This window comes from Trichosurus vulpecula, chromosome 3, assembly GCF_011100635.1.
Source record: "Trichosurus vulpecula isolate mTriVul1 chromosome 3, mTriVul1.pri, whole genome shotgun sequence".
In the NCBI taxonomy this organism is placed as follows: Eukaryota; Metazoa; Chordata; class Mammalia; order Diprotodontia; family Phalangeridae; genus Trichosurus; species Trichosurus vulpecula.
The window spans coordinates 299205405-299230077 of record NC_050575.1 but is presented as its reverse complement, the minus strand read 5'-3'; the positions used below and the strand labels follow the sequence as shown (position 1 = coordinate 299230077).

At 39.3% G+C, this 24673-nt stretch overlaps 1 protein-coding gene across 1 annotated transcript in view; it reads left to right on the top strand.

Annotated features, from left to right (window-relative positions):
• Positions 1 to 24673, top strand: part of PSD3 (pleckstrin and Sec7 domain containing 3) — a 451252-nt gene that overhangs the window by 364587 nt on the left and 61992 nt on the right. The window contains exon 11 of the mRNA XM_036751348.1: positions 10755 to 10825. Coding sequence (XP_036607243.1) covers positions 10755 to 10825 — 71 coding nt within the window. The remainder of the gene's footprint in view (positions 1 to 10754; positions 10826 to 24673) is intronic.

Sequence of the window (24673 nt, the reverse complement as noted above, 5' to 3'; positions counted from 1 at the left end):
ATGGGTCCATTGATCCTTTCTAGCCTATCATCATATGCTTAAGTATAATTTATTACCGATCCCTTTAGAGAGAAAAGGAGCAGGGTAAAGAAAATCTATTCCCTTATTTCCAATTCTGAACTCCATCAATTTTCTAATGAAGTCAAGTTGTTGTTAAACCCAAGAAAGTATTCCTTGTCCTGACTTAGTAATTTGCTAAATGGATTTCTTCAAGTGAGCTCTAAGGACTCTGGTGGATATAGGGTGATAAAAAGAATTGAATGTAAAACCCCAAATTGCCAAGAGAACTAAAGACTACAAGTTTTCTGAAACTGCCAAGTTCTCATTTGAGCAGATGCTAAGATAAGTTGCATTTTCATTTGCTTAGATCTGAAAGAATTTGGTTTTTCACTTGCAGGCTATGAATTGTGTAGATATTAACCATTAAGTAATTACTTGTGTATTCCCAGAAGTGTCTCAGAGGTCTGATTTCTGACCCAGTCACATGGGATGGGAATACCACCCCTATGGTAAAGTTGTCACAGAAGCATGGCAGAGCTAGATATGAGCAAGTGATTTGGTTTGCAGGATCAAAATGTTCAGATTGCCACTTAGAAGCAGTTTTTATAGTTCCTTCCTACAAACCAGTAGTGATAAACTCCCCAAAGATGTGCCAGAGAAGCAAAGTGGGTGGTGACCACAGTAAAAGTCAGTACAAAATCACAGTATTTCAAAGTTGCAAAGGGTCTCAGAGGCCACTGACACCAAATCATACCTGAAAGAAGGACCTAATCTATTAAACCCAACAAATAGCCATTCTTCTTTTTCTTCAAGCCCTCCAATGGGGAAAAACCAGCTACTTTCCAAGGTAACATATTGCACTTTTGGAAGGCTCTAATTAAAAGGTTGTTTGCACCTAGAGTTCTGCCCCCTGGGGTCAAAAAGAACAAATCTAATCCCTCTTCCACAGGACAATCTTTGTTCGAACTTGAAGATAGACTTCAGAAGAATCTACTTTTCTCTAGGCATATTGAGAAACCTCTAGCCTTGTATAGCATGGTCTCAAGGCCCTTCACTACCCTGGTTGCCCTGCAGTGAACTTCCTTTAGCCTACCAATGTCCTCCCTAAACTGTGAACTTAATAAAATACTCCAGAAGTGATCTGATCTTTGTAGAGAACATTGGGACATTAACTTCCTTGTTTCTGGAGGTCCTGAATCTCTAAATGAAGTCCAAGGTCTTTTTGTTTGCCACGTCACACTACTGACTCAGAATGTACATATGATCCCCTAACATTCTCAGATGTTTTTACTATCTAAATATACCTTACCTAAATTTTAATTACAAAGGTTTTTTTAAACCCAAATCTAATTTGTACCTAACGAGTTTCAGCCTTATGCTTCAGCATACATGGAGGCAAGTGGTCCAAGGCCAAGGTTTGTTGCTTTCTGAGCTCCCTCTTGTTCATCCAGCAAATGTTGTACAGCCCAGCCATCTGCAGTCAGATGAAGCCAATCAACAGCTGTGCTCCATTAAAGTACGGAGACAATACAGCTATCCTGTATCCCTGTGACACAGAGGGGCAAGACTACCTTTTTAAGACCGGAAATTCAATCAGTAAAAGGATGCTTAGTTCTCTTCTATGTAGTAGGAACTTAATAAATGCTTATTTTGAATTGGCATGTCTTGATTCTTCCCTATTGGTTTTACTCCAATTGTCTCCTCACCATTACTATCCACATCTGAAATCCAAGGGAATATCAGTATCTTTATAATCTCAGTTATTCTTTGTTAGATAATGAGACAACTTTTGTGCAGCATTTTGCAAACTATAAAGCATTATATAAATGCTAGCCATTGTTATTATTTTACACATCCTTTGTTCCTCCCATGCCTCAAACGAATAGCCTCTCTCAGCTTCCTTTCTTCATCTAACTGCCGTTAGCCTATTCTCACATAGAATATTGTGATAGGGCCCTAATTTGCTTCTGACCCTCTTTCCCATCTTACCCTGCACACTGATGAAGTATCCTAAAATGTTACTTTAGTTATATCAAAACCTATGTCAGCCCCTCATTGCTCAAGAAAAGAATTTCTGAACTTTTGGTGGAGGCCTTGTATAGTGTTGGTCCATTTTTCTTGTCCCATCTTCCCTCATGACCATTCCCTTAGGAACTCTTATCCTTAGCCAGTTTGTCATACCCTAAAATAACTCCATTCGTTCTGGGTGCTGCTCCCATCCGTCACATAGAGTGAAAGGCTATCCTGTCTCCTTTTTGATTTCCTGAAAACTATCAATACTCTTGATAAGAAGCAGGGTCATATAGTGAAGAAGGTTGGACTTGGCGGCTCAAGAAAACCTGGGTTCATATCCCACCCTTAGTTCTCATTAGTTAGGTGTTGTTTAGTCATTTTAGCTGTGTCTTACTCTTCATGACCCCATTTGGGATTTTCTTGGCAAAGATACTAGAGTGGTTTGCCATTTCCTTCTCCAGCTTATTTTACAGATGAAGAAACTGAGACAAACAGGGTTAAGTGACTTACCTAGGGTCACCCAGATAGTAAGTATCTAAGGCCAGATTTGAACTCGGAAAGATGAGACCCAGTGCTCTCCCTACTACACCACCTTGCTACCCAATTAGTTGGGTGACTTTGGGTTAATCACTTTTCTGAGACAATTTCTTCATCTTTAAAATAGGGATAATTCAATTAGTACTTATCTCACAGGATTATTGTTAGATTCAGGTGAGATAATGTCTGTCAAGTGCCTTTCAGATATTAAAGCATTATGTAAACATCAGTCATTATTATTATTTCGATATTATTGAAACTTAATTGTAATCCAACTTCATCATGTAGTCTACCCTGACTTACCTTGCTCCACAGTGAGCTGAATCCTGAAGAAAAAAGAGATTTTAAGAAACAGAAGTAAAGAAGGAATGAATCCAGACATGGTGGGCAGCCAATAGAAATAAAGAGACTGTGGCTGGAGTGTCATGAATTCGGAACCAAGTCAGTTTGGCTAGACCACAGAGAGAAGAGAGGGTAGTGGAGGACAGTAAGTCTAGAAGGGTAGGGTGGGGCCAGGTCATGAAGAACTTCAAGGGGCAAACAAAAGAAATTCTATTTGATCTTCAAGGTAATAGGGAGCTACATGAGTTTATTGAGTAGGGGAGTTAGACTTGCACTCTAGGAAATCACTTTATTGGCTCTGCGAAGGATGGATGGTTGAGAAGAGAGACTTGAGACACAGAGTCTAGTTAAGTGGGTATTGTAGCAGTCCAGGTAATAGATGTTTAAGGCTTGAAGCTAGACATCCACATTTCTTACCCTCGACTTGAGGCCTGGAGACCTTATGGGACTTGTCAATGACCATACAACTTATAAGTGACAGATGGAATTTGAACCCAGAGCTTGCTAACTGCAAGTCTAGCACTCTACCATGCCATTCTGTTTCCCAATATATCTCTTTTGATCCCTACAATAACCCTGTAAAATGGGAGGGAAGGGATTTTTTGGTTTTTTGCACAGCCTCCCATGCTTCACATTCAGTGCTTAGCACAGAGACCCAGAAATAATAAATACGTACTGAATGAAAAGAACAAGCCCATCATAACCTAGCCCCTTCCTGCCTTTCCAGTCATACCCAACATATACTCTTTGATCCAGTGATATTGACCTCTTGGCTGTTCCATGAACAAGACACTTTATCTCTTGGCTTCAGACATTTTCTCTGGCTGTCCCCCATGCCTGGAATGCTCTCCCTCCTCTTCACTGCCCACTGGCTTCTTTTAAGGTTACAAGAAGAAATTTGTATTGTTTATTAGTTCCCTTAGAACCTTACTGCTATACTAACCTCATGGCCCATACTCCGGGATTTTTTTAATATGATATGATCTTTTTATCGTTTGATTAATGAAACCTTCTTGAGTGTAGGTGAATGTAGACTCGTCTTATTATGGCCATAAGAATAAACACTTCCTTTTGGAAAGCGCTAGTCTGTGACCAAGGGCCTAGGGAGCTGTTCCAAAAAGGAAAGTCAGAACAAAAAGATATTCATTGAGTTGGCAAGAGTCTGTGTTTCTGGTTTCAGGTTGTTGTATGAAAATACAGATAGATGTGATGAAAAGTTTTTCTTTGTACAATTTTAAAAACGAAAGAGGTGATAAAAATTCTAGCTAGCATATATAGCCCTTTCTGACATTTTTTACCCAATACCATCTCTCCCTTCTCTGTACTCAGTTCTGGAATGATCTATGTCTCACACACACAGTCTTACTTACACCTTATCATATGCTGCCTTGTATTTTCTGCCTCTTCACAAAAACTGTCTTGTACAGCTTGACTCTGAGTGCCTTGAGAATAGAGGCCATAACTTCTCTTCTTCTACCCATAGGAAAGTGTCTGCACAGAATTGATCCCACAGCATCTATTTAATATCTGTTGACTTGAGGTGAAGACTAATTTTAAGGATTACGTTTCCTATTGGAAAAATCCTTGAATTTTGTATCTGTCGTATCTGGGTCTTACTGACATTTTTTGGAAAGCTGAAATGCTTAAAGAGAGGAAACTTCAGTTTTGAGTTCAGAGTTTGAAAGAATTCAAAGAATAATTCAGTTCATTGAAGTTCAATACACATTTATTAAATTGTATGCCAGGCAACGTACTGAGCACTGAGGATACAAAGAAGCAAAAGAAAAACAGTCCCTGCCCTCAAGATGCTTACAGTCTGATGGTAGAAGACAACACATACATGGAAGCTGGGAAGAGAGTGGGGATAGACCGGGGGCTACCCATTGTGGGGGCATCGTGTTCCTTGGAGTTCAAACCAAGGAAAGCAGCAGACGGAAAAGTAAAAAGATGAAATCGTAACATGGAAGGCATGATAATTGAACTGTTGGAGGGGAGAGGTAGCATCTGCTGCCAGTAGCTCTGGTGAGAGTATCAGCCTTTCTCCAGCACTGTCACCATCATCAGTGAATTGGACGTCTCAGCTAATAGTTTGGTCCATTACAGAACTGGCAATACCTGAAGAAAGGAGCAGGGAGATCTGGTTAGACCTTTCCATGTTATAGCATGGTAGTTCTAGAGATCTGTTATTCCTTCTCGGCTCTCTTGTATTCCCCTCTGTTGTTCCCCTGGAGAAATGTGCTGTGCCAGGCTGTGCTGTAAACCACCTGAGGTCTTAGACATAGGTAACGTGGATGAATTTGGCAGTGACGAAGCATCTAGTTCACAAGGTTAGTGACAGCCACATCTGTGACAGCAACACCTTTCTTTCTCTCTTGGGGATGCTTGTGCTGGAGGCCAGAAAATCCTGACACATAAAATGATATGTCTTGCTCAAGAATAGACCTCAAGGTTATTTATCAGTAATTTCAGGCAGGTCCATTGATTGGCCAGAGATCACATACCTAGCAAGAGGCTACTGTGGCACCAGATCCCAGATTTCCTGTCTCCACATGCAAACCCCCTTTCTTTCCATCATGTTACCTCCGCTTCTACTTTGTCGTAATGCAAGGGATGTTTTTCACTGTAAAATGGTTGCATTTCAGATTGTTACCTTCACTTTGAAGTTGTTCTAATTTGACATTTGTTGCAAGAGCACAGTCATAGTCAAGTAGAGATTTATTCAGACACGTTTAACAATGTATTTCTCTCCTTCTGCCTATTACCTTCTGCTGGGTACATATATGCTTTAGCAGCAGGTACTGAGATTGTGTGCCAACAAAAAGGGGTGGTTTTTACTTCCTCCAAAGGCCCACAGAGCAAATGTTTTGATTCCTTTTCGACAGGTGGATAGCTCAGCGTGGTGCTGAAATGAGCATCTGTGTGCTATAAAGAAGACGGACATACACATGATTCTCCAAGCCCAGAATGCTTGAGTATCCAATGAGAGGAGACTTGACAATTGAATTTTGGCTAGGATTATTTTTTAAAAGCTTTCTTTTTGGTCACAGCAAAGTCCATGTTAAATATAGCTTCACATTTGATATAAACATAGGAATAAGTGATAACTACTCAACCAATTTGTACAAAAAGAGAAGAGGATAAAAGTCCAAAGACCCGGGTTCTTGTCCGGTCTCTGTCGATAATTTGCCATTTGGATGTGAGCAAATTACTTAAAAATCTCTATTTTAGTTTCCTTATATGTGTGTGTGTGTGTATATATATATATGACACTGTCCTAGGCACAAAGGAGACAAAGACAAAAAAAAAAAGCTCCCTGTCCTCAGAGAGTTTATTCTACTTGAGAGAGTTGTGAGAACCCATGTGGCAAAGTGGAAACAAGACTGCGTTTGGAGTCAGAGAACTTAGAGTCACATTCCGATTCTGCCAACTTCCTTTGTGACCTTAGGCCAATCAGTTGACTTCCTTGGGCATGAATTTCCTCATCTGTAAAATGGAATGAGGAGACATTGAACTAAATGGCCTTTAATATCCTTCCCAACTCTAAACCTATCATCCCAACATACTAAACAAGATAAAAATGTTAGAGTATTTTGAAAATTGAAGCACTATAGATGTTATAAAAGATTACTATCATTAGTAAGTAACAAATTCTGATAAAATTCCAAAAATATATTTAGTTTTTAATAAATTATAGGTTTTTTATTGTAATATGTGCTGTTACATTGGACAGTCTCCAAAGACTTTTCCATAAACCAAGAAAGAAATTATCTTTTTGTTTCTAAGCTGAAGTTTTAATATATCCAGAACTTCTGGAAAAAAGTCAGTGTGGCATATAAATATAAAGGTAGAAGAGTTGACCTTTTTAACCCTGCATATCCACAACATATGCGCACGCGCACACACACACACACACACACACACACACACACGCCCCCACCCCGAATGCCTTGTCATCTTCATCAGTTGTGAATGGTGCATGCATTCAGCTGAGGAAGAGAAGTCCATACTACAAATGTGTTATCTAATAATAATACCTAACATTTTACAGCATTTAAGGTTTACAAAACACTTTTTATATATATGTTAACTCACTCATTTTCCTCGTCTCTAAAATCAAGAGGGTTGGGCTAGATGGCCTCTGAGGTCCTTTCCAGCTATAAAACTATGGTCCCTAAAGGACTTTGTATCATTTCTCCTTTTATAAGTTAACCCAATGTATAGAGTAAGAGTTGAACTTCAAATGAAACATTCACTGTATTTCTGTGGTTTCTTCCCAATCTGAATATCTATAGGTTGTTTTTTTTATTGACATTCACAAGATGTACCTATAGTATGAATTTTAGAATTAGGGTAAGGGAGTTCTCCATTTTTGTCACTCTTAGTTAAATTGACCAACTGGATATAAATAGGCTCAGCCTTCATTTTCCTTTTTTCTAGAGGCTTGAGGATTATTCCCCTTGATAACAGCATTCTTGATTTAGAACTGGAAGAGATTCCAAGGTTCAATTTCATTTTACAAATGAGGAGGTAGCTTGCACAAAGTCACTATGGCCTAAGGTTTTTCCACATACATTTAATTTTCATGGCTTCTCTTCACCATGAATTCTCTGATGTTGAGTAAGGGATATGTGGTCACTAAAGGCTTTTCTAAATTCAATACATTTGTTAGGTCTCTATCTTTTTACAATAATTTATCATAGACCTAATGTTAAACACTTCTGCAACCCATATTAGTAGATCTCTCATGGATTGGGTTCTTTTGAACCTGAAACTTTGCTTCTTATTTCTTTTTTAAAAATTTTATTTTATTTTTAATTTTTTGAATTTTAATTTAATTTGTGGTCATTATTTCTCTCAGTCATTAAATATGCTAGTGATAGAGGTGCCACCAGCTTATCATATAATAGTATTGTTAGTATGGGGGCATATATCTAGAGCTGGAAGAGATTTCAGAAACCATCCACCTCTAGCCCCTCATTTTATTGATGATGGGACTGAGGCCTGGAAAGATTAAGTGAATTGCCTGAGGTTGCAAAGGAAGTAGTAAGAATCAGAGACAAGATTTGAACCTAGATCCCCTATTCTTCATATTTTGGGGGTTTTGCTTTCCTTATAAATGTTGATTTTTGTATCAGTACCCATTATTTAAAAATGAATAAAATAAGAAGAGAATTTGAATAGCTAAAGTACAGTGCTAAAAACCAACTTGAGTTTCAAACTTTCAGACAAGCATCCATAAACTCAACTCTTGCACACGTCCCAAGTACAGAAGAAAGGCATATACGGCAAAAGCTTGGGAGGCAGTAGGGGTACAGTTGATTTCTAGTGGGTTTGGAGTTAGAATGCTTGGTTTGGAGTCCTGCTTTGTCTTTCCTAGTTGTGTGACTGTGGGCGAATCATGTGACTCATCTGGATTTCATTTTCCCTCGTTTTTCAAAGGGAGCTGATAATTTTAAAATCGGCTTTATCTCAGGCTTGTTGTGAACAAAGCAATTCGTAAACTATAAAGTGCTCTCTTAGCTACCATTATTATCTCCCATTTGTGTTATTTTCTTATGATCGTGATGCCCGGTGTGTTTTAAGCTACCAGATTTTAAAAGTTGATTTCCATGGTTCTGCAAAATTACAAATAAGCAAACAAAGAAGAATGGATTTTAAAACAAAGCTCTTGAGTTTCTTAAATGGAAATGTGATCGATTGAAACTTCCTCTCCCTGCCTCTAGTGTAAATAACATGTAAAAGGGAAAATTAAAGTTGTGAAGCATCTTGCAAAGGGAGCTATTATATCTGACATTGTTCCCAATTCTAGACCACTTATTGATAGATTCATTCATGAGAAAGATGTGATTGCTTGGTTTTAATAAGGACTTGAGAACTTTGTTTTGAAGTTTGTTCCTTTGGGCCAGCTAGGTGGCTCCGTGGATAGAGCACCAGGTACCTTGGAGTCAGGAGGACCTGAGTTCAAATCCAGCTTCAGATAATTACTGGCCTCTGTGTCCCTGGGCAAGTGACTTAACCTCAATTACCTCCAAAAAAACCAAAAAGAAAGAAAATTGCTGTTTTGTTTATAAGTGCCTTTGTAATGCTGTTGCTTATAATATCATGGTAACAGATGCATAACATAGCCTAGTGGAGAGAGGGTTAGTCTTGCCAGTAAGACCTGAGTTCAGATTCTTGCTTCTGACAGGTATGAGGACCGAGATTCAAACATTGGCCCTGCCACATACTACCTTTGTGAGTCCCTCAACCTTTCTGGGCCCCAGTTTTTCTCATCTAGAACGTGAATGAGTTGGAGTCCATGGATGAACTCCAGGGTTCCTCTACCCTAGTATCCCATGTCATATTAGCTGTGGTACCAAGGATATTTCACTAAACCTCTGGCTTCCCTAGAAAACTCTCTAAAGTACAAGAGATCTGCCTCAGTAGAAAGTTTCTACGCTGAGAATATCACCCCTCTGACATATAATGATGGTGTGCCCCTGGCCTTATCGCTTAACCTCCCTATGCTCTTAGTCAACTAGCAGGGCCAGGTACTGTGCTAAGCACTGGAGATTCAAATAAAATTAAAAAAAAAATAAACCAAACCAGCCCTTGCTTTCAAGGAGCTTACAGTGTGATGGAAGAGACCACATGAAAACACTTCTTTACAAACAAACTCCATACAGGATAAATTGAAGGTAGTATCATAGGGAAAGCACCAAGATTAAGGAGGACTCGGGAGAAATTCTGGAAGAATGTAGAATTTTAGTTGAGACTTGAAGCCAGGGAAGCTAGGCGGCTCTCTATGATTCCAGACTTAGCACAGTTCCTGGCACATAGGAGGCACTTAATAAATGTTTACTGATTAAATCCAAGTGGCAGAGAAGGTACCACCTTGTATCGTAGAATGAATTTCCTCACCTTGGAGTTCTCTTTAGTCACTGGATTCACAGGTTTGGGCCCTATCGCTATCAATTCACAGGTCCAAATAAAATAATAATTATTTTTGCTGTCATTATTATTAATAGAACTATTAGGTAATAATAGCATTAGATAACAGTATTAATAAATGGATTGAAAATAAAGTTGATCTGAAAATATTATTTTCGGTCAGCTGTTATTAAAGGACAACAAGAATTATTTTTAAAAGATTTTTCTGCCAGGCTTCTGCTTTTTTGTTTGTTGAAGTATTCTAGATGGTAAAACATCTCACTCCTGACCCACACAGTGGTTGTCTGTTGTTTTTTTGTAATTTTTTCCTTTATCACAAGGGAAGATTTGGTGGGGGAGAAAGGTCTGCCGGCAACAACTGTAGGGCAAAAGCACAAGGAATCCATAAAACTTGTTTTTATCCATAAAACTTTAAAAAAAAGGTAAAATAAAAGAAGAGGTTGGACTACATCTAGAGTCCCTTATAGCTATAAAACTACAGCTCTGAACTGGGTTTGTTCTAAGCCTTAAGCATTTAGGAAAAGGTTAGAATGTTATAGCAAATGGTCCCGGTACTGAAAAAAGACAATGACCTGACAGCCTGGGAGATAGGTATAACACCTCTCCTTGGTTAATTCTCGTTTCTGTTTTTTTTTTCTGGTCATGTCCCAACAATGCACAGAGTTCTGTCTTGAATGACTATGCCAAATCTCTTTCCCCAACAGCTTTTGCTGTGCCCTGGAATATTGTCTCTGAAAAATAAAGATTCTTTAAGTTAGTTTCTCATCCACCATGTGGGGGGGGGCGCGATATTTTGTCTCCAGCAGCAAATGGTGCACTTTGAATCTTAATCACCACTTTGAACAGAGAAATGCTAACGATGTTAATTGTCTTTCTGAAATGCCAACTGACTTCAAGTAAGATTTTTCCCATTTATTTTGTTTTCTTTTTAGCTCCAAGAGGAAAGCGAGGGTGGAAGACCTTTTATGCTGTGCTGAAGGGAACAGTGCTTTACTTACAAAAGGTAAAAATAGAACTTTCTGTGAAACAGTAATTAAAGAAGGGGTGCAGAAAAAAGGCCCATTGTACACAAGTCCCCTCTGACCACCTGAAGAGTAAAAAACAAATCTTGTTCTACCTTTCACACTCGACACCGATGACCTGTTGCTTTTATTTTAAATCTTACTTGGATACAGTTTATTTCCCAGTTCATTTTAATGAAAAGTTGCCTTTGATTGTATATATTTAGTTTCAAATTGATCAGAAAATTGAATTGCAAGAGAATTCCAGCTTATCCTTCTTTTGTTGAGTAGAATAAACATTGTACTTAATAGGTTTAATGATGTTTTATATATATGTGTATTCAACGTTTCCATTATAGATTTTTTTTATAGCTAAAGATTAAACATGTTTTTAAGTCTTGTCTGATTAGAACTATCATGGCCTGTTGGATAGGGAAATGGACATAGAGTTAGAAAGACTCAAGTTCAAATCTTGCCTCAGATACCTTCTAGCCTTGTTGCCCTAAGCCAAGACCTTTACCTCCCTGTGTATCAGTTTCCCCATCTATAAAAAGAGGGGATTGGACTTAATGCTCTATGAGGTCCCATTTACTTCTAAGACTATGACCTACGATCCTATGTCACTTAAGTCAGACTAAGCTTAAACTTAGATTATGAGATTTCAGTTAAATAGTGTTTTAGCTTAGCTTTGCAAGGTGGCTCGCAGTCCCTCAGAGCAGGAAGAATTTCTCACACTTTTTGTCGAAAACTGCCTTCCTCGCCTTGAAACACTAAATTTCTGTTTCTGATTCTGCTTATAAGTTCTGGTAGTTTGGAGAGAAGCTAATACCTCCTCTGCTTCTTTGTAGACAGGGAGGGGGTCCTGCCATTGGCATCAAAATATGTACAATCCTTCAAAGCTCAGGAACATTTTTCTAAAGATACCACTGCTCTGGGGACAGCCACGTAGAGGCCCCTCAGAGGCCCCTTAAGGGGCTATGGGGAACTTGAGATTTACCATATGTCCTCTTGGGAACCACATTTTTAGCTTTCTCTTTGATTATGACATAAGGACACAGATTTTCTAAAAGAATTCACAGCCTGGGGTAAAAAAATTTTTTTTTCAAGATTTCATTCATGTTCATCTTTATTTTATAAAACACACACTCCCTAATATGTTTCAAATGTTTTCTCATCACTGCCTTTCTACACTTCTGTTTCTCTGGGAGAGAGAGACAGTTTTTGGTGCAAAGTAACATATGAAGCATTAGATCAGATGGCATTTCCTGCTATTTGTCATCCCTGTTTTAACAAGTCAGCTATATTGACTCCTTCCCCCTATGTCTCACCCCTTTTGCTGGTGTATATATACATATATCGGGCCAACACCGATTCTTTTAAGTTTGGTTTGCCTTCATCTGCAGATTTCAGCTATTTTCCTAGCAGAAATCCTACTTTCTTTAGGAAAAAAACCAAACCCTTTGTTTTTAGCTGAAATTCATCCCACATGACAGCCCTAAAAGATAGTAAAAACAAGTCTTGGTAAATTATTAAAAACAAAACAGTTAATGGAATGGCAAGTCATAGGATTTCCAAACCTACTCCATCACTTAAGACAGAGCCCTGACATTGAAAGGAAGCTTTGGCTCTATCTGTACATTAGTTGTTTTTATGAAGATCATGTGAATTGCCCAGAAGGACTGGTTCTGGGGCACCTAGTTTCCCACTCTCCTTTCCCCTTTTATTTAATAATCTTAGTTTCGCTCTTCTGGATACCAAAGATTAGAAGTAAGTTCCCAATATTTTAGTAGGAGGAGAAAGTGTGTTAGTTGTGAAATATCATCCGCATCCATTTGGATCAAAGAGCCTTCTTGCCCTCACTTCTGCCCCTTAGTTTCAAAGACTTAGCTCAAATCTTACATAGAACGTTGAACTGGAAGGAAGGAAGGAAGATCAGCATCCATTTGATCAGAGCACCTTCTTCCCTCACCTCTGCCCCTCAGTTTCAAAGACTAAGCTGAAATCCTACAGAGAGTGTTGGACAGGAAGGAAGGAAGGAGGGAAGGAGGGAGGGAGGGAGGGAGGGATAGGTGGACCATCCGCATCCATTTAGTCAGAGAGCCTTCTTCCCCCACCTCTGCCCCTTAGTTTCCCTGGCTTTCTTCAAGCCTCAGCTCAAACCTTAAAAATAGAATGTTGAATTTGGAGTCATGAAAGAAGGATGGAGGGAAGGAAGAAAAAAGCATTTGTTAAGCACCTACTATGTCCCATGCAGGCAGTTAGGTGGCACAGTGGATAGAGCAACAGGCCTGGAGTCAGGAAGACCTGAGTTCAAAGCTAGCCTCAGACACTAGCTGCGTGACCCTGGGCAAGTCACTTCACCCTGTTTACCTCAGTTTCCTCATCTGTAAAATGAACTGGAGAAGGAAATGACAAACCACCCCAGCATCTTTGCCGAGAAAATCCCAAGCAGAGTCACAAAGAGTTGGACACGACTGAAATGACTCAACAACAACAACATGTTCGATGCCCTATGCTAAGTGCTTTAGAAACACCATCTCATTTGATCAGGAAGACCTGAATTAAAATTATACCTTAGATACTTACTAGCCTCAGGACTTGGGCAGATCACTTCACCCCTCAGGCTCAGCTTCCTCCTATTGTAAATTAGGGATAATAATGGCGCCCACCTCTTGGTTGTTATGAGGATCAAATGAAGTAGCATTTGTGAAGAGTTTAGCAGATTTTAAAGCACTGTACAAATGCTAGCTCGCTATTATTTCTCAGTCCCCCAGCTACTAAAGACTTTCCCTTTCAGATTACATTCCACCTACTCGGTATTTATACATACATACATACATGCATGCATGCATGTATACATAAATGTATGGGCACATGTATATGTCTATACATGTATGCATTTGTATTCCTAGCTATTATCACCCCTATTAAAATGTACTCCTTGAGGGCAGGGAATTTCAATTTTTTTCCCTTTCTTTTTATTCACAACTTCTAGCACAATGCCTGACACATAGTAAATGTTTAATAAATGCTTCTTTATTGACCGAATACATCAAGTGGATATTGATTACGAGGTGCACCTCCCCACCCACTGCATAGAAGTTAACATTATGACGTTACAAAATTGGTGTTAGAGAATGGAGAATGGGACTGTGTGTTAATTAATAGTGCAGATTTAATTTTATAGGGTCACGAAGGAGTTCTTAGTTCAACCCTTTCATTTGGCAGATGAAGGAACATGCCCAGAGAGGTTAAGCGGTTTGCCCAAGGTCACCCAGGTAGCAATTAATAATAATGATAATAGTTATATAGAGTGCTTTAGGGATTTACCAAGCATTTTTCATACATTGTCTCATTTGATTCTTAAAACAATCCTATGAATTAGGTACTGCAGGTACCACCAAAGCAGATCAGCATCTGTTGCACATCTTACAGTCTTAAATAGTTTCCTATGTGCCCAGGACTTTAGCTTGACTGCAAGTTGGGTCTCTATCTACTATGCCAAGGGGCCTCTCACCCCCATTTTTCAGGATGAGGTTTGAAGTGGTTGGTGACTTACCAAACGTGATCCTCATCCGTGATGGGGGCAGAAGCCAGGACTTCTCCACCCAAGCTGAGCATCCTTTTCACAGTCATCATGATATCTTTTTGACTGCATTAAAATGCCAACATGGTAACAAAGTATCTGCTTATGATGGAAAGGAGATTGGAAAAAGAACATTTACAAATCACAAAACCACGTCTTCTGATTGTCAGTATTGCTCTTGAGGGAGAGGAAGGGGACTTTCTTTAGAAAGCAAGGAAAGGTCAAATGACAGATTCATGTTTGAGCTTAAGGGATGAATCTGGACTTAGTTACCAACTGACACTTGCTCTCTAGAACCCCCAGGTGAACCTAGAGTGGCAATACACCTGCACTTGTGAGTTTGATAACCTAGAACAGCTTTGCAAGTCTGTGGAGTCATGCTTGCCTGTGTATTTGATTTGGGCCTCCTTGGTCTGTAACTAAAAACTTGGAGAAAATCTAAATAGGACACAAAATGGAGACCTGTGGCTCCCTGCACGGGCCGTGACAAATGCTCAGAAAAGTTCATTGTTCCTGAAGCAAGTGATTTGACGTGATCAGAGAATCTGTCACTTCCCACTAGAAAACTCTAGCCCAGCTTGCTTTTTCTCCTTTTGTTCCAGTCATAGAATCCAGAGCTTCAGAACTTCAGGGAACCTTCCTGTGCTTCTCTTGTCTGATCCCCTAAGTAAGGAAACAGAGAACTCAGAGAAGGGGAAAGATCAGATAAGGTCCGATGACAGCAACACCCATTTATAGGATCATTTACATATATGCAGAGGGATTTACATCCATTTAGCTAATTTGATATTTACAAGCAACCCTGTGGTCCTTAGCTCAAAGTATTACCCATTTTGTAGAGGTGGAGGCTGGGGTTCACAAAGGTTAAGTAATTTCCCTAGGCTCATATACATAGTAAATGGTGGAATTCTAATCAAGATATCCCCAGTCTCTTAAGACCAGTTTTTTCCCACTTCATTGTGCTCTCCCTCTTACCCTCTCTCCCATCCTCTCTCTTTCCCCCTTCCTCTCTCTTCCCTCCTTCTCTCTTCTCCTCCCTCCTCCTTCTCTTTTCCTACCCCTCCATTCATTCCTTCCTACTTCTTTACTTCCTTCTTTTTTTCTTTCTTTCCCTTCCTTCATTCATTCCTTCCTTCCTTCCTTTCTTTCTTTCTTTCTTTCTTTCTTTCTTTCTTTCTTTTTCTCTCTTTCCCTTCCTTTCTTCCTTTCTTCCTTTCTTCCTTTCTTCCTTTCTCTTCCTTCCTTCCTCTTCTTTCTTCTTCTTTCTTTCTTTTCTGTTCTTTCTTCTTTCTTTCTTTCTTTCTTCTTCTTTCTCTCTTTCTCTCTTTCTCTCTTTCTCTCTTCTTTCTCTCTTTCTCTCTTTCTCTCTTTCCCTTCCTTCTTCCTTTTCCCTCTCCTCCTTCCCTCTCTCTCTCTCTCTCTCCCTTCTCTTTCCTTCCCCTCCAGCCCACCTTCATAACAATCCTCGTAAAGTAGGTAGGTTAGCATCAGAAAAACTAAGTTTAAATCTTGCCTCATATCCTTGCTTAGCTGCAAGACCCTAGTCAAGTCACTTAATATCCCTCAGCTTTATTTTTTGGTTCCGGATCCAGAGAAGCTGAGTTTGAACGAACCAACTCTGTTTCCTCAGCCATGAAATGAAGGTCTGGACTAAATAGGCTTGGAGTTCCCTTCCAGCTATAAATCTGTACTCCTAAGATCCATTCTCTATAATGGACCATCAAAAAATAGCATAGGCTGCTCTCTGTGAGATAATATGTAACCAGATGAGATGATGTATGTAAAGTGTTTTGTGAACCTTAAAAAATTGATGTCCCAAAAGTCAATGCAATTTTAAGCAATTGAGACTTAATAATTGTTATTACTATATTATCATGTTATATTATTGAATTATTGTTGTTGTTGTTAGGGGAATCTCAGCCTAAAGGAAGGTAATTATAACTTTACACAGGTCTTTTCACTCTTCCTGAGTCCTCCCTAATTACTCCAAGGTTGACTAAATAAACTCTTAGGGCCTGGTACTCTGAGACTTAATTTTTGCTTTTATAAAAGGAGGTACTTGGATTAATTAAGCTTTAGGATCCTTTCCAGCTCTGTATCTATGAAATAGGAAAAGAGTTTGCCAACCTAGACAAGCCCTTTTTTATTGCCTCATTAACCGATGGCTTCTTTGCTGTGGCCATTTATTTATTTTTTGTTTATTGTTAGAGAGAGAAAAGATACACTGAACATGAAGTCCCAACAGAAGTGGGTTCGAATTCCATTTCTTTATACTTACTGTCTGTGTGATCATCGACAAATTATTTGACCCTCTGAGCCTCAGTTTCTTCATCAGTACAGTGAGAATGGGAATAGCTTCCTCATAGAATATTTGTGCTATCAAATGAGACGACTAAATGTCAAGTATCCTGTAAACTTTAAAATGCTATGTGAATTTTCAGTATTCTTGATTTCAATTGTAAGAGCCCAGAAGTTAAATTGACAGAACACCACATGCTTTTTCTCCTAAAACTCTGATATTCTTTCCTTGATGTGGATAGCAGGAAGCATATTGATCACTAAGGAGGAGAAAGGAGTGTCAGCTGTAATTTAAGGTTTGTGGACAAAGCAAAAACATTCAAAAATAAAAAGGGATAAATAAGGAAACTCTATTATGCTGAAAGGAACTGTAGACAGCAGACCAACATCAGTAATAAACTTATACACTCCAAACACCTTAGCATCTAAATGTATAAAGGAAGCATCTGAACTATAAGAAACAGTGATGGGAAACTTCAATATCACTTTCTGTGTTTTAGATAAGGCTTTTATGCCCAACTAGAAACTCAGTTTAGTAGAGGGCTTGTTGGGGGTACATCTAGTACCTTCTTTGACAGAGGAAGTCCAACAGACCCTCCTTTCCCAGTCATATCACTCAGGACCAAAGAAATTTTGGAATGTTAGACTAGAATATGTTCTGAGTTATGTTTCATTCTGACTTAGGTTTTAGAGAAATCTTAATTTCTGGTATTTCTGGAACATTTTCCCTTACCAAATACCTTTATTGGATTGCTCCCCTTCCCCCCTTGCCCCCCAGGAGAAAGAACATTTAATCATTTCTTGTTCACATGTCTTCCTTCCATAAGTTTCTTTGTAGTTCCTACTATTGATTTTATTTTGGGGAGCGGGGAAGGAAGACAATGGGGAGTAGATAGACTATTTCTTCTTGGTCTTTTGCTTCTTTCCCCTTTCTCTGTGACATTCTACAGACAACTGTTATATCCCCAGAGTATCACCATTCTACTGAATCTCTTTTCGGCCCTGATATTGATCTCTTTCTGAGGTAATCTGCACGCCCTCTATCCCTGTGTTCCCCTAGACAGCCTTTGACATTCTCTCTCCTTTCCTTTGCTCTTCAGATACACAAATATCTTCCTTATTCCAGTCAGGGATATTTACTTCATTTTCCTTCCTGCCACTCCTTCTTATAACTTTATCACATTCCTCTCTGCCTTATCAAGGGACCTGTGCTCAGGCCTTTATAGAAAAACCACAACCCAACACTTAGTAAGTGCCTACCATGGGCAAAATGGTGCCCTAGATACTACAGAGGGCATATAAGAGGAATGGAAGGCTTGAGCCCTGCTTTTAACAGAATTTAAAGCCCATTTGAAGAAACCAGACATGCTGAATGAGAAACACTAAAAAAGTGACATAAGAGTAAAAGTAAATTAATTGCTAGCATTTACATAACACTTTGAGGTTTGCAAAGTACTTTACTTATGTTATCTCATTTCATCCTTCAGCAACCCTGGAAGGTATCTATTGTTATTCTCCCCATTTTGGCGATGAAGATTCTGAGCCTGAGAGAGCTTAAGTGACTTGCCCAGGACCACACAGCTAGTAAATGACTGTGGCAGGATTTGACCTCGGCTTTTCCTGTCCCTAGGGCTAGCTCTCTATCCACCGTGCCACCTGTGTGCCTCTGATATATATATGTGTTAATCACACGGAGGTTTGTCTGACAAATCATCTCCGACTTTTATTGATCTGTCTTTAAACATTTAGAATTACCTTGCTAGAGTCTAACACAGATGTGGCTCTTAAGAGGGGAATGACAAACTCATTCATTCATTCATTCATTTGGCAGCTATTGACTGAGCATCCACTGTGTGTAGTAATTTGCATTTGGTGCTAGGAGAGATGCAAAGATAATTAAGATATGGTACTTACCCTCTTAGGATTTATAACCGAGCAGAATAAAGACTGAGACAGTTAGATTGCAAGCTCCCAAAGGGCAGGGGCTGTTTCTAAGAGGTGGGCACCTAATTTACAGTATGAGGAAGCTGAGCCTGAGGGGTGAAGTTATCTGCCCAAGGTCATGAGGCTAGTAAGTATCTGAGGTATAATTTTAATTCAGGTCTCCCTGATCAAATGAGATGATGTTTTTAAAGCACTTAGCATAGTGCATCAAACATGTTGTTGTTGAGCCATTTCAGTCATGTCCAACTCTTTGTGGCTCTGTTTGGGATTTTCTTGGCAAAGGTGCTGGGGTGGTTTGTGATTTCCTTCTCCAGTTCATTTTACAGATGAAGAAACTGAGGTAAACAGGGTGAGGCGATTTACCCAGGCTCACACAGCTAGTGTCTGAGGCTAGGTTTGAACTTGGGTCTTCCTGACTCCAGGCCTGGTGCTCTGTCCATTGTGCCACCTAGCTCCACATTTCAAAACACAGACTTAGTGATCTCAGTAGCTGTTTTTCGGTCTTCTCTTTGGCTTAAGTGAGTATTCCAACTCACCGCTGTTGGATTTCTGTGTCAGACTAAAGAGGACCAGAAAGTGGTACAATGGAAAAAAATATTGCATCTGGAACTTCATTTGAATCCTGGTTTTGTTACTTATCTACTTATACAACCTCAGGTAAACCATTTAATCTCCTTTTTAGTCTTTAATCTCAGTTTCCTTATCTCTAAATTTGAAATGGTTGGATTTCCGAGGTTCCTTCCAGCTCTGAAGCTATAAAAGCTATGATCCTGTGACCATATTTACATGTTGAATTCAGCTGAGTGTTATTAAGCATATACTATGGGGATACAGAGAAGTATCAAGACTAGTCCCATCCTTCAAGGAACTCATGTTCTACAGCATACATACAGATAAGTAGGAACAACCAATCAATCAGTCGGTCCACAAGCCTTTATTAAGCTCTTGCATAGATGAGGCATGGGGCTAAGAACTGTAGGCACAGAAAGGCAAAAATTATCCCAGGGGACAGAAGGATGATGGGTGGAATCAATGAGCAAACTGAGGCATGGAAATTGGTTTTGCTTGGCTATGTGTATTTGTTACAAAGGGTTTGTTTTTCCTTTTTTTTTTTCCATTGAGGGGTGGGAGGTGGCAGGAGGGAAACAAAATTATTAATTAAAAATTTTAAATTAAAAAAAGGCAAAATCATGAGATATTTTGGGGAGAAAGATAACACTGATAACTAGAGGACAGTGGAAGAATAGGTTACATAAAAGCTGGAAACTTTGAATAGCTTGTCTCCTAATGCGTAATTAAGTGACGGATCTTCAGGGAAGACTGAAGGTGGCCGATCTCCAGGGAAGACTAAAGGGAGGTCTCTGGAGAACTGAACTGTACCCTAAGAGGTGGAGACATAGAAGATAAGGATATGTAGAATGCCTTGATTAGCGGGTACCATTTTAGTATGGAACAAGTTGAAATGCGGTCATTTTCCTGCCCCATTCCCCTGTCATATTGTCCAGGCAAATGAGATGATTAAAGCATGTGCCTTGTGTAAGAATGATTCCAGGAACCAGGCATCAGTAATAATCAGACCCAGCAGGGTGAGCATTGTGGCAAGATTGGTGGATCCCCTAGCTGGGTGAGAAAACTTGTCTTTTATCCTGGGACCTTCCTGGGCACTAGAGGCAGCTACAGCTTTAGTAATGACACCCTGGTGGTAGCTTTTTGCTTTATTGACATTTTATAAATTGTTCATTGTGGAGAATGATGAATTTAAGATTCTGTGGTATGCTGTGGTCATTCACCATTATTCTGATCTGCTGCTGTTCACAGTTTGAAAAAAAAATTTTTTTTTGAATGCAATGAATTAATAATAAAAATGATTGCATTCTTCTCAGTCCTGGTAATGATTCATCATTTGCTTACTTTTGGATATGGCTCTCATATCCATTTTTCAGCAAATAATGAGTCATCCTAAGTTATGAAGGTCCTTGGAGAAGAGTCCTCAGATTGACATAAAGTGTCAGGAGCTTATCCTTCCTGTCTTGGGCTCTGTATTTGTCTTCATCAATCTCTGTCTTTTCTTAAATTCCTTTTAAAAACAAGTTCAGAGTCAGTCTTGTGATGTTTCTACATATTCTAGTTTTATTCATGGTGGTGACTTCAAACTGAATTGTGCCAGGCTTCAAGCTAAGCCATCAGTGAGCTTGATCTGTGTAAGAAGCTGAGCAGTGAGACATTGATGAACCTGGAGCTTGGGGCTATGGCTGCATTCTGTATCGATTGTGGTGTATCTCAGACCTAGGGTCAAGTAGATTTGAAGATGCCTCATCCTGAGGCTCTAGATGGCCAGAAAATTCAGGACATTCTTTTTATTTTAATGAGAAATCTTAAAAATAAAAATGAGTGGCATAAAAATGAGTGTTCCATAACTCATATACCTCTATAAATATCCTCATGATAAAGGAGCTTTTGGATCTTGCGTCTGTTGGAGCAGGATCTCTCCCCAACTTTCTATCCCCCAGTACCTAGCTTAGTACCATGAACAGAGAAGGTGTTTGATGTTGGTTGAATTGAATTAAGTTGAATTGAAACTCACAAATTGAGGTACCATTAATGTCCTTTCAATAAACATTTATTAAATGCCTACTATGTGCCAGTCACTGTGCTAAGTACTGAAAATCTAAGCAATGGCAAATCTAAGGTAGAAGGTATATATAAAAGAGGAGGGGTATAGCAGGTATATGTGAAAGAGGGTATGGACAAGTAGGTGGCACAATGGATAGAGTTCTGTGCCTGGAGTCAGGAAGGTTACTCTTCCTAAGTTCATATGTGGCCTCAGATGCTTACTAGTTTATGTGACCCTGGACAAGCCACTTAGCCCCATTGGCCTCAGTTTCCTCATCTGTAAAATGAGCTGGAGAAGGAAAAGGCAAACCGCTCCAGTATCTTTGCCAAGAAAACCCCAAATGGGGTCACGGAAAGTCAGACATGTCTGAAATGGTTGAACAACAACATAGCAAAACTATCTCAGTTTTCAAAAGCCGAGAAGGCATATTTGGGTGTGCTGAATAAAATGATTCCTGCAATACCCAGTTTTGCTAAGTATTACTATATGCCACACACACATAAAGGAGATTTTTATTTCCTTCTGGGAAATCCCTCACTCTTTGCCTCTGTCACAGACATCAAAGAGGCCCTATAGATCGCCATGATTCTGTGAGTAAAAGATAGTTTGTTCTTTGCCATGGTAACTGAGGGAGAAATCAGGAGGCCTTGAATATGCTCGGTAGTGCATTAGAAAATGAATTCACTGGCCCTTCCTCACTAGCTCAAAACTGATGGAATTGCCATCCTTTTCGGCAGAATGAATAATAACTGTAAAGGATTGAGAGACTAGTTCGTAGATTCTCTAAAGACACTTCAGCTGGAAGATCAACATCTGTTGCTGGTGTTGTGGGACCAAAGATACTTCATGTAATCAAAGCTTACTGGAGAGAAAAGCCTGAACATCCTACCTCATCTGGGGAGCCTTCCTATGAACAGCCTCAGCTTATCGTGTTCTCTGAATTCCAGTAGCAATTTTTCTTTATAAAATGCATTTAACACTGTACTGCCTTTTAACATTTCTTACTTCCTATATTGGTCCAGATTATAGAGCACACTTTGCTCCCCAAATCTGGCTTCTGTAAAGTCCAGATGTGACCTATAATTATTTATCCTGATTGCTTATTGTTGAGAGGATACCTTCTTCCCACACCGAGCTGAAAAATAAGTTGTTGGTAGTAGATCTGCTGGATTTTAATGCGTGATAGAGAATCTTTTTAGAACCTGTCATCGTGTAGAGCCATAGAAAGAGGCCTGGATTTAGAAGTCACAGGATCTGCATTCTGATCCTGCCTCATGCAGTGTATAACCTTGTGTGTGACCTGTGTGACTTTGGCCAAATGACTTAATGTCTCTGGGCTTCGATTTCTTCATGTGTAAAAAGGGGCAGATGATCTCTTAAGGTGCATTTCTGTTCTAAATCTGTGATCCTATGATCTTATAGTTTTAAAATTTTTTTTTTCCTTTTAAAAATATTAAGCTGTAAAAAATTCCAGCTTTGACACTTACTAGCTGTATCAGAGGTGTCAAACACACTGCCCGTGCCATCCACTGCACAGGAACCAGGTTAAAATGGAATTGGAAAATATTTAACAAAATAAATAAAAAAGCAATAGAACATAGATAATGTTACTATGTAATTTTCTAAGTCAATGTGCAGCCCATGGGGATTCTTATGTATGGTTTAGTGTCTCCCATTGCTATGTCAGCTTGTCACCAGCAAGCTATATAATGACCATGGGCAAATCAGTTCATCCTTTTCAGTTCCCTCATTTGTTAAAATGGTGCCTTATCTCCTGTGTGTTTTCAGGAAAACACCATTATCAGTTACCATTATTATCTGTGGTAATAGTAGTAGTGTTACAAGTTGTGGAAAAATTAAGAAGAGAGTAAAAGCAAAATTCATGTCACTTCCGATGCTTTATGCCTGTGTGCCCTTGGACAAGTCCTCCACGGGCCTCAGTTTCCATATTTGTAAAATGAGCGGGTTGGACTAGATTCCTCCCAACTATAGCTCTGTGATACTCTGTGGTATGAAGAAAGAAATAACGATAAAAATGAAACCCACCTTAGAGTGGGTTTTTTTTTTTTTTACAATATTGTATAATTATTTTTTCAGTGTGCTGGTGTTTTACTGTGAGAATGATCTCATTTTAGGGATATGGCCTGATAGTATACATTGTTCTATTGAATAGCTCTTTTAAATCAGTTATATTTAATTAACATTTCAATATTTATGTCTTATCACCCCAATCAGATTATAACAAGGATAGGGACCATATTTTATTTGTGGGTTAGACATTTTCAGTCATGTATGACTCTTACTGACCCATTTTGGGGTTTTCTTGGCAAATGTATTGGAATGGTTTACCATTTCCTTCTCTAGCTCATTTTACAAGTGAAGAAACTGAGGCAAATAGGGTTAAGTGACTTGCCCAGTCCCGGTACTCTATCTACTCTGCTACCTGGCTGCTCCCCCATATCTTATACTTGTTTGGATTTTATCCCCCATCATACCTAGTAGAGTACTTTTCATGTAATGAAGTCAATAAATGTTTCATCTGATTTAAAAAAATTTTCATATGAAAATCTGCCACCTATTATATGACATTACAGTGAATTATTTGAAACAGAAACAAGTCAGATAAGTGAAAGAGTGAGCTAAGTAAGACTAAGTAAAAGAGAGAGAGAGATGGAAGATGAGTAGTCACAGCCCCTCCACAGGACCAAGGTAATTACTGTGCTCCCAAATGGACTTAACCGTTCTCTTAGATTTGAAATCCATGCCTGTTCTCCAGGAAGAAAACGTGCCAAAGCCTAACTTCCAGATGGAGAAGGGCCAGCCCAGCCTCAAGGCCACATGCCCAAGTAATCATCCTGACTCGATGGGATCTGAAGACTCCTACTGATACATCCTCCTACAGGCTGTGTTCAGGAAGCTTCTGTTTGATGAAGCACAATTCCCATTTGGAATGCCTGACAGACAGCAACTAATTAGTCCTCTGCTCATTTCTGGCAGAGACTCTTCCCCCCGCCCCATTCGGAGAAGCTGTGACATAAGAGCTTTGGTCTCTTGTTTAAAAGTCATTGGAAAGGCTGGGACGAAAGCCTGAGTTTTTCTGGTTGTCACTCTAGTTCCTTGATTCCATTTTGTATTGTGGGAAGAATGCTGAAAATAACTTCTCATCTGCGAAAAATAACAATATTGCAAACTACATTTATCATAGTGCTTCAAGTTGTACAAAAATGCTTTACATACATTGTCTCATTTGGGCTTCACCATTACTCTGTGAGGTAGGCACTGTTATAGGTATCCTTAGATTTGAGGAAATGAAGGCTGAGAGAGATGAGGTGACTTAGTCACTCAACGTGTATCGGAGGTAGAATTTTAGCTTAGCTTTCAGCAGATTTCAAATCCAGAGCCCTTTTC